This window comes from Rhinatrema bivittatum, chromosome 16 (assembly GCF_901001135.1).
Source record: "Rhinatrema bivittatum chromosome 16, aRhiBiv1.1, whole genome shotgun sequence".
In the NCBI taxonomy this organism is placed as follows: Eukaryota; Metazoa; Chordata; class Amphibia; order Gymnophiona; family Rhinatrematidae; genus Rhinatrema; species Rhinatrema bivittatum.
The window spans coordinates 54,884,108-54,895,297 of NC_042630.1; the positions used below are offsets into that span (position 1 = coordinate 54,884,108).

The window sequence follows — 11,190 nt, forward strand, 5'->3', positions numbered from 1 at the left end:
ACAATGAAATGTCTGATCCAAGGCTATTACAGAATATATTCCCGACTTTATCTCAAATACCCTACATTAATTGTAACTGGGGATTTTAATATTCACAAGGGGATTACCTCCAAGCTAGCAGGGATGCGTTTTTCTCTCTGCTGTCCTCCCTTGGTCTATGTCACCTCATTACTGTCCCCACCCATTGGGCTAGTCACATGATAGATCTTATTTGAGTCCCGAATCCTGGGCCTTCGGAGGTTGTGTTGTAGGTCCTTCCGTCATTCCTGTGCTAAGGTCAGACCATTTCATGTTCTCTTTTACAATATGTGTTAATCAGATACAATGCTCCCTTGATAAAAATTCTATCACCAAGCTATTTCACTAGCAGATCAATAAAGAAAAAAATTGAATCAGAATGGGTCCTATTATCCCCCAATTAGTTATGACCATGATAGTGGCTTGATGAACTCCTTTAATAGCTCTTTGACAACAGTGCTTGATGTGGTTGCCCCAACAAGCACCATCAAATCTTTTCTCACTAGATACCATGTTCCCTGGTTTTTGCTTGACCTTATAAATATGAAGAGCCTTTACGTCGTGTGCTAGGAACCATGATGTGCACACAAATCAGCCCACTCAGAGGAAGACTATAAAATAGTCCAAGGCCAATATAGTTTCCTTTTGACTCTTGCAAATGCTAATTTTACACAACTTACTTTCATTCTTCCCTCAACTGCCCCCAAGAGCTTTTCCAAATGTTAACCGCTCGCCTCACTCTGCAGTCAAGCCAGCCAACTAATGTGGCATTGACTAGGGATGTGCAGACAAAAAGTTTATGTTCATAAGTCCATAAGTCGAAAAGGGGGGTCAATTTCGGTCAATATGGACATATGGAGAATTCCATAAGTTGAGTCTATGTCCATACATGCACCGGTTCCCTAAATAAAAATTTAAACCCCTCACCCTCCTTAATCCCCCCCAAGACTTACCAAAACTCCCTGGTGGTCCAGCGGGGAGTCAGGAAGCCATTCCTCTATTCCTTTGCGAGGAGCACGTGACGTCCGCGTCACGTCGGAGTGACGCGGCCGTCACGTGGTCCACCGCGGTTCCGCTCCCGGACCCCTCGTTGGACACAAACGGAACTTTCCCCTCATTGGACACAAATGGAAGTTTCCAAAGTATTCAACATAGCTATGTTGAATAAGTTGGAAATCCAATCGTTTTCGCCTCATCACTTTTTAAGTTAAAAAAAAAAAAAGTAGCGTTTTACATATAAGTTCAAAACGAATGCACACCCCTAGCATTGACTGTGATAAGTTCACCTCATTTTTCTTGAGTAAACTCACTTTGCTTCAGCCAGCTTTGCTAACTGTACCTTCAGAGAATGGACCACCTGCCTCTGATAACCCTATCCTTCGATGGTCTCAACTTGAATTTGTTAGTAGCACCTAGGTATAAAATTATATATTCATTATGTTCCTCTCACTGTCCCTTAGACCATTGCCCTGTTGGTCTCTTGCTTGGTCTATAATCTATTTTTGAACCAACTCTCTAATATACTGAATCTGTCTTTGACTCAAGGCATTATTCCAGACTTTTGTAAGCAAGTTGTAGTGACCTCCATCTTAAAAAGTGCACAGTCTGAGAGAAATTTCTAAATGCACTTTCACAATTAGAATCATTGTGAGAAGGTGCTGGTGACGGATTCAAGGTGACAATCCACCCTATTAAATACTTGCACATTTACTCATAAGTTGTTTCTCATATTTTCAAAAGTTTCTTATTCAAGAATGAACATTTCAAATGAAAATTTAAAGGTACAGCATCTTAAGTTATTTTTCTTGCTCAGAAAAATTATTTGTTTAAAGTATCAGTATTAAAGAAGAAGAATTTTACTAGTGCAGTGGCTTTATAGTCAGTCATGTGTATGGACATTTTGAAAAGAGTTAGTTGAACTTCATCTCTGGAACAAGCATCATTTTATCCACATAAAAAATTAGGTATTCCTGGAGGAATCCTTAGGTTGGTGATAAAGGTGGATGCATATATTGCATTTTTCCATTTGGGCCTGTACAGTACAACCATAATTCAAACCACTGGAACAGCAGGGTAATGGAAATTGATGTATGGCTGTTTTGCATCTGCATTTCTTTTAGGAAGATTTTCAGACAGAAAATCCTGGGATAGTTTCTGCTGGAGAATTCACCTAAAGTTATGTGCATGCAAACTGCCCACGTAGGTCACTACTTATGGCTTTGTGTAAATGGTCCAGTATAATCTTAAATACTCTATATTAAGTTTGTTGGACCTTCATAAGTACAACTTGACAGGGTAAACAAGCTGTGTGTCCCTTTGGTCCACTTTTACTTTATTTTATTTATATTTTGTAATTCTGTAATTTCTAATTTCTTAAAAATAGTCCCAGCGCATGAAGGTCCCTTCCCAGGTAGCTTATAAACACACATCTTCTTTCAACAATTAATCAAGAGAGCAACAAAATAATGTCAAAACTTATCTTCAGTGTCCCATTTGATCACGACCCTGACATGGCCATGTTTCGATAGCAAATCTGCTTCAGGGGGTTCTCCTTAGAATTTCAAACATGCTCTTGATCTGTAATCACTACATTTGCATCCCAACATGTACAACTTCTTATCAAAATCGTTTAACAGGACCTTTAAACATGGTGTCTATCTACCTTGCTTTTACACATACAACAGCGTCATGATGTCATCAATTAAATCAGGGAATACCAGTTAATAATTTCATTGAGAATCCAAAAATGTTCGCGCCTATTAGAAATGAATGAATATCACCTCCTCTTGATGTAACATTAATTGCTTCCAAAATAGTCCAGCGGAAATCTATAAACTGATGATTCTTATCTATGCAGTGGGTTACCAACATTGCTGTCAATTTCAGGATTTTTATATAACTTTTATATTCGAGGAGCCATGTTCGAATATTACGCTTAGTCCGTCTTACATAAATTAAGTTGCATGGACATTGTAACACATATACAACGTTTTGTGAATTACAACTTGTAGATTTGTTAAGAAAAACTTTGCGTCTCGAACTGGATGTTACCACACTGGATCGACAATAGCTAGCTTGCACATCTCACTATCGAAACATGGTCATGTCAGGGTCGTGATCAAATGGGACACTGAAGATAAGGTACAGAGAAGGGCTACCAAAATATTAAGGGGAATGGAACAGCTCCCCTATGAGCAAAGACTAAAGAGGTTGGAACTTTTCAGCTTGGAGAAGAGACGGCTGAGGGGGGATATGATAGAGGTGTTTAAAATCATGAGAGGTCTAGAACGGGTAGATGTGAATCGGTTTTTTACTCTTTCGGATAATAGAAAGACTAGGGGGCACTCCATGAAGTTAGCATGTGGCACATTTAAAACTAATCGGAGAAAGTTTTTTTTTACTCAAGGCACAATTAAACTCTGGAATTTGTTTCCAGAGGATGTGGTTAGTGCAGTTAGTATAGCTGTGTTTAAAAAAGGATTGGATAAGTTCTTGGAAGAGAAGAACATTACCTGCTATTAATTAAGTTGACTTAGAAAATAGCCACTGCTATTACTAGCAATGGTAACATGGAATTGACTTAGTTTTGGGGTGCTTGCCAAGTTCTTATGGCTTGGCTTGGCCACTGTTGGAAACAGGATGCTGAGCTTGATGGACACTTGGTCTGACCCAGTATGGCACATTCTTATGTTCTTAAGTTCTTATGACAGTATTTTGTTGCTCTTTGATTAATTGTTGAAAGAAGACGTGTGTTTATAAGGTACTTGGGAACGACCTTCATGCGCTGGGACTATTTTTAAGAAATTAAAAATTACAAAATATAAATAAAATAAAGTAAAAGTGGACCAAAGGGACACACAGCTTGTTTACCCTGTCAGGTTGTACTCATGAAGGTCCAACAAACTTAAGATAGACTTAGAGTATGTAAAATTATACTGGGGAATACTGTGGGGTTTTTTTATTTCTTGATATTTCCTCAGATTGTTGTATTACTGGGGCTTTTTTGATTTTTTGGTTTGTGTAAATGGTTCCACGCAACCTAGTTACTTTTACAAAATGTGTATTTATTTACTTGAACAATATATTCACCTGGCATTCACAATGGGGTAGATTTTCCACACATGCGCACACATGGACACGCAATTTATAACATGCGCACGCCAGTGCACGCATGTTATAAAATCAGGGGTTGGTTCACGCAAGGGGCTGCACAATTGTGCAAATTGTATGCGCCAGTTCCCTATCCCTGTCCTAAACTCCCTTCCCCTTCCCCTATCCATATCCTAACCCCCCAATTTGTTATCTTACCTTTGGCTCCTGCAAAGGAGCAGGAACAAGTTGCGTGTGCAAATGGCCGATGTGCCGGGCGCCTCTAGCCCTGCCCTGGCCCACCCCACCCCTTTCCCGAGACCAGTGCTTGTGTGCATCCCAGTCTTTATGCTCATGGACGGGCCTCTTTGTGGATTCGCCCAGTGCGCATAAGGCCCAGCCATGGGCGTAAATACCGGGATTTATGCGTGCAGGCCTTTGAAAATCCGCCCCAATAAGTGCATTTGAAAATTGTACCTGAGGTTACATCATATTGCACATTAGTATAGATTTGTCTGTGAGAAAGATCTGATCCCATCACTTACTTTCTTGACCAATAGCATCTTTATTTCTGGCATGAATTTCCTGATGATCCAGGAGTGTTTAAATTGCTTGATATGCCCATTTGGAATGTGATTCCAGGACACATGATGTTATTAATTATATGTTCTAAAACTTTAGACTAATATTTAAGAGATAATGCCCATAGAGTTCCTGTAAATTAGATCCTGCCCCCCTTCCCCCCGAGAGAAAATGCTGAGAGCCCATTGCAATGAAAGACAGAGAGAAAGAGAAGCAAAGCTGCCTCAGAATTTCATCATCATGTATGTCCTTGTGAGATCCCTAATCATTTTATTCATTTGTATAATAAACTGCTGCATTCATCCCATAATGTTTAGGGACCTCGATGCCTTAATTTCCAGCAGAACCAACATTTAATATGATCTATTACTTCCAGAAAAAGAAAAAGAGACAATTGTTATATAGCTAAAAGGGTCATTATACGTGTGAAACTCACCGGCTCTAATCAGAATGCCCACATGTAATCACTGACCCCAAAAGCTGTGCACTGGAGAAGTTGAATGTGTAGTATAGATGTGCTCTGACACAGATGGATTTTGACCAATGAAGTCAGTATCAAGTAGAGTATTTTCACTTTTATTTTCATTAAAGCACAATTTTCGGAGGCAACCTAATGGTAGCCTTGAGTACCAGCACTAGTTCCAAATGCCTCCACTTCTGCATGAGCTCTTCCAGCTACCTAGTCTAGATACAGACATTGTCCAGATGTGATGGCTAATATATATATATATATATATATATATATATATATATATATATATATATATCTATATCAGAATATCAAAGGAACACTCATGCAATATATAACAAAATGAATGCTTTTAAGGTTTTGGGTAAGATATTGTAAAAGCAATTTGTATTATATAATGCATGAGTGTTCCTTTGATATTCTGATATAGTGACACTTGCATACTTAAATTAGGTTTCTTTACCTGCCTACATTTTTTCAAGTTTATATAATATATACATGTAATATCAATTTATTCATTTATTCATTTATGTTGTAGCTCTCTTAAGGCATAGCCAGTAGAGTTGATATACCTTTGCAGTCATTTCAAGGACCTCACAATTGTCATTCCTTACTTCAAAAGAAACCTTTATAAGATGGCATCTTTGGGAACGAAAACATTGAGACAATAATGGGCACATATATGCACATGCTTAATTGCCTGCCTCCTGGAACATGACCATTTCATAACATATATGTATATGCACACGTTATAAAAGAGCCTGAACGTGGGTAATGTGTTCAATTTTAATTGTACATATACATGTGTGAGCAAATCCCCTATCTACTGAGAAAGTGGGGAGATTTTACAGTGGACGCTCACTGACGCCATTCACTATTTTCCCAGATCATTCCCAGTTTGACCAGTTAAGGGAAAGGACTTCCAAAGCCACTGAGTTTAATAGCCTCCCATCCCCACTGTTAGCCTGACCCTTAAAATCCCACTGACTTGCCTAATATTTTTTTTTAATGTATACATCATCCATAGAGGAAGTGAAGTTAGGCAGCAGGAGACCTCCGGCGCATGCCTGTGCGTGAATATATTTATGCATACATCTCTTGACCAGGCCCTGACATGCCTCTGCCCAACCCGTTTATTAAACTTCTTATTTGTGTACATCACTGCATTTAAGCATTTAACCGGGTGGCTTTTAAAATCCACTTAGCACGCGCCGGCTTGACTTGTGAGGGTATCTCTTAATTAATGTGCATGCGGGGCTTTATAAATTCACCTAAAAGGGTTTAGTGGCTGAAACATTGAATTTCTGGTGATGGCCTTTTTCAAGGCCATATTTAACTCTTTACTTCTCAAGCTGTAAATCAGGGGATTTAACAGTGGGAGCATGATTATATACACAGCGGTTGGCAGCTTGCTTGATCTGATGGAGTCCCCTGACTCAGGATGTATATAGACTCCTATGATAGTCCCATACAAGAGAATGATGACCGTGAGGTGGGAGGAGCAGGTGGAGAAGGCCTTGCTTTTCCCCTCTGTAGATTGGATTTTCAGGATAGAGGAGATGATAAACACGTAGGATGTCAGAGTTAGGAGAAATGGGGTGAAAACTGCAAACACGGCTACTACAAATGTCATATTTAGAGTGACTGCAGTGTCTGTACAGGAAATTTTCAGCAACGCTGTGAGGTCACAAAAAAAATGATTGATTACGTTGGAGTCACAGAATGAAAAGTGAGATATAATGATAGTGTGTGGCAATACGTCAATGAAACCTGTTACCCATGAGACAGCTGCCAGAAGAGCACAGACCCTCTTATTCATGATCATGCTATAACGCAGGGGATTGCATATTGCGACATAACGATCATAGGCCATGGCAGTGAGAAGTGTAAATTCTATCTCAACGCAGGCCAAGTAACAATACAACTGTATAATACATGCACGGAAAGAGATGGTATTACTCTGTGTCAGGAGGATTGCCAGTAATTTTGGCACAGTGACCATCACAGATGAGATGTCTAAGGCAGATAAGTTGAGCAGGAAGAAATACATGGGGGTGTGCAGGTGTCGATTGCCACATACTGTAGCGATAACAAGGAGGTTCCCCAGCACAGCCATCAGGAAGAGGAGTGAGAAGAGAGCAAAGAGAGGGAGCTGCAGCTCCGGGAACTCTGAGAACCCCAGAAGCAAGGAATTCTATCACTCCAGTGTCATTTTCCATTTTGCTCTTTTATATGGCATGGGGGTGCTGAAACAAATAGAGATCACACTAGAAAAAAAAGACAAAAGTGCAGTGTCACTGAAATCAGAGAGAAAGAAAAATATCTTTCTGCAAATACCAGGACAAAATCAGATAGGACGGAATATAAGTAATCTAAGTCATTTATTATATGGTAGGGATGTGCAGCAGGGACTGATACGCTTGATTCGGTATTCATATTCGTCGGGATCCAAATATGTTACATCCATTTTCGGGGGACCCCGATTCATCCATTCATTACATATGGTATTTGTTTCCCATTAAAGATAAAAAAAAAAAAAATCCCAACCCTTTCAATTTAATTAACTACAACCCTCACCCTCCTGACCCCCCCCCCCCCCCCAAGACTTGCCAAACATCCCTGGTGGTCCAGCAGGGTCTTGGAGCGATCTCCTGCACTCAGGCCATCAGCTGCCAGTATTCAAATTGGCGCCGATAGCCTTTGCCCTTACTATGTCACAGGGGCTACCGGTGCCATTGGTCGGCCCCTGTCACATGGTAGGAGCAATGGTCGGCCAGCACCATCTTGTGCTGGATCACCAGGGACTTTTGGCAAGTCTTGAGGGAGACTCTTGACCACCCCCATATAAGATCGCTCCAGGACCCCTGCTGGACTCCTGAAACCCCCCCCCCCCCCCAAGACTTGCCAAAAGTCCCTGGTGATCTAGCGGGGGTCCTGGAGTGATCTCCTGCACTCGGGCCGTCAGTTGCTGATATTCAAAATGGCACAGATAGCCTTTTCCCTTACTATGTTACAGGGGCTACCGGTGCTATTGGGCAGCCCCTGTCACATGGTAGGAGCACAAGATGGCACCGGCCGTCCATTGCTATATGATGCAGATTGCGCATTCGTTCAAAATGGATGCACATCCCTATTATATGGCATTTTAGAAGTTGAGCCTCTCTGACATAGTAAAGAATATAATTTATGTACTAGCAGAAACATGCAACACATTTTTCGTCTATTTGGTATCTGAATAAAATAGCCCTCCTCCTCCCCCCCCGTTTCCCCTTCCCCATTATCCCTCTCCCCTTAGTTTGGTTTATTTATCTTAATATAGCACCTTTAAGAAAGAGTTTCCTTCCCTCTCTACCCTCTTCCCCACCTTCTCCCAACAGCCTCTCACTTCTCTCACATCTCCATCCCTTTACTCCTGTTCCCTTACCCCTCCTTCTTCCCTCTTCTGTACCTCATCCCTCTCCCCTTTAACTCTGTCACATTGAAGCCGACCCAGAACAGCAGCTTCTCCTTCCTCTGGCTCAGCCTGGTGACTGGGACAACACTTCTACTTTGCAAATAGGACATGCTATTTAGAGATGTGAATCGGAACTGGAATTGGTTCGGATTCCGGTTCCGATTCACATGTGGGTTTTTTTGCATCAGGCCCGATTGCAGTTTTGTTTATCGGCTGCGCCCGAGCCGATAAAAAAAAACCCACCCGACCCTTTAAAACTAAACCCTTTGCTTCCTCCACCCTCCCGACCCCCAAAAAACCATTTTACAGGTACCTGGTGGTCCAGTGGGGGTCCCGGGAGCGATCTCCTGCTCTCGGGCCGTCAGCTGCCACTAATCAAAATGGCGCCGATGGCCTTCGCCCTTACCATGTGACAGGATATCCGTGCCATTGGCCGGCCCCTGTCACATAGAGGGAGCACTGGATGGCCGGCGCAATTTTTAAAAATGGTGTGGCCATCCAGTGCTCCTACCATATGACAGGGGCCAGCCAATGGCACGGATACCCTGTCACATGGTAAGGGCAAAGGGCCATCAGCGCCATTTTGATTAGTGGCAGCCGACGGCCTGAGAGCGGGAGATCGCTCCCGGGACCCCCACTGGACCACCAGGTACCTGTAAAATGTTTTTTGGGGAGTCAGGAGGGTGGGGGAAGCAAAGGGTTTAGTTGTAAAGGGTTGGGGGGGTTTAGGGGTTATTTTGTGTGCTGTTTTTCTCCGCCCTCCCCCAAAATGATAAGAGAACCCCCACTATCAATATCGTGTGGTTTTCCTATCGTTTTGGGGGAGCCCCCGATTTCTGACGATTTTGAAAATATCGACCGATATTTTCAATCGTCCGAAGCCCGATTCACATCCCTAATGCTATTTGCCAAGGCTTTATGTTCCTGTCCTTTGAGTATGTGTTAGAAAGTGTGAGTTATATCATTCACAATGTATGTTTTTTGCAGGATTATATCACATTTTAACTGGTCATCAACTTTTAACTTCTGCTTAGTATCCCTTCTGCTTTTGAGTCTAACTCTCCTTTGTAACTGGAATCCCGCAGTGAAGGTTTTATACAAATACATTATACAGTGACACAGTTACTTTCTCACACAATCAGCCACAGAGTTATAAAGTCACACTGTCATATGGTTTCATGGTAAGACATCTATGCAGTCATACTACTATACACATATCACTTCCTACCCACACAATCCTACAGTGGGTGGCATATTACTACAATCACAGTCACAATTACTACAGTTACAGATTTATAGTCTCTCAAGATCATAGTGGGATGGTTGCACTGTGATAGATCAAAGTGACACAATCACTGTGATACACATTCACACATTTACTGTTAAGTTGTTCCTGTTTTTCATATTTACCCAACATATTCTTGTTCACAAGTGCACATGTTCAAGAGAATATAAAGGTACTGGCTCTTGAAAGGAAATATTTGCTGAAAGCATCAGTCAAAAATAATTTAAATAATTCAGTTGGCATTTATATAAAGCAGGCAATAATCAAAAGACACTGCTACAGGTGAAACAGTGTTTTGCCCACAGAAATGGACTCTCTGATTATCTGCCCACCCTGGATGCTCAATAGCATTTATTTTTATCCACTTACTATGGAGGTATACTGGGGGGCAGGGGAGGGCAGAGAATTGGAAAAAGTACATTGTTTTGTGCCAAAAATATTACACATAGAGAAAATAGGTGAAACTTTATGTATGGAATTTTTCCTTAGGCAGTAGTCAACTAGAATAGTTTTGCTTTAATTATTAGTATAGAATACATGGGGTAAAGTGCACACATTGGGAAGGAAGATAAAATGATTGTCAGCATGGCTAAAATGTGAGGTGAAAGAGGCTATTTTAGCCAAAAGATCTTCACTCAAAAATTGGAAGAAGGATCCTGCAGAAGAAAATAGGATAAAGCTTAAGCGATGGCAAGTTAAATGTAAGACAACCTTTCTAGAGATGGTTTTCAATGGCGATGATTCAGATGAACTGAACCAAATCACGGTGAACCTGGAAGATGTGATAGGCCAGACTGACAAACTGAAGAGTAATAAATCACATGGATTGGATGACATACCATCCAGGGATCTAAAAGAACTAAAAAATGACATTTTAGACCTTTTTTAATTAAATGGTCAGTTTTCCCTGTGGAAAAAGGTAAACAACGGAGTGCCTCAGGGATCTGTACTTGGACCGGTGCTTTTTAATATATTTATATATGATATGGAAAGGGGTAAAATGAGTGTAGGATCAAATTTGCAGATGGCACAAAATTAGGTAAATCACAAGCAGATTGTTATAAATTGCAGGAAGACCTTCTGAGACTGGAATATTGGGCTTCCAAATGGCAGATGAAATTTAACGTAGAGAAGTGCAAAGTGATGCATATAGGGAAAAAATAATCCTTGTTGAAGTTACATAATTTAGGTTCTATCTTAGAAGTTACCACCAGGAAAGAGATCTAGGCATCATAGGGGATAATATTTTGAATCGTTAGCTCAGTGTGCTGCGGCAGTCAAAAAAGCAAACAG

The 11,190-nt window shown here is 41.0% G+C and overlaps 1 protein-coding gene across 1 annotated transcript; it reads right to left on the minus strand.

Moving 5' to 3' along the window:
- Positions 1-6,425: 6,425 nt before the first annotated feature.
- LOC115077695 (olfactory receptor 1C1-like) lies at positions 6,426-7,274 on the minus strand. Its single transcript, XM_029579986.1, has one exon. It carries the CDS (start codon positions 7,272-7,274, stop codon positions 6,426-6,428), a length of 849 nt encoding a protein of 282 aa, XP_029435846.1.
- Positions 7,275-11,190: the final 3,916 nt, after the last annotated feature.

Excerpts from the sequence above, each read along its gene's own strand:
- LOC115077695 (XM_029579986.1), bottom strand. The coding sequence starts at position 7,274 with ATGGCTGTGCTGGGGAACCTCCTTGTTATCGCTACAGTATGTGGCAAT.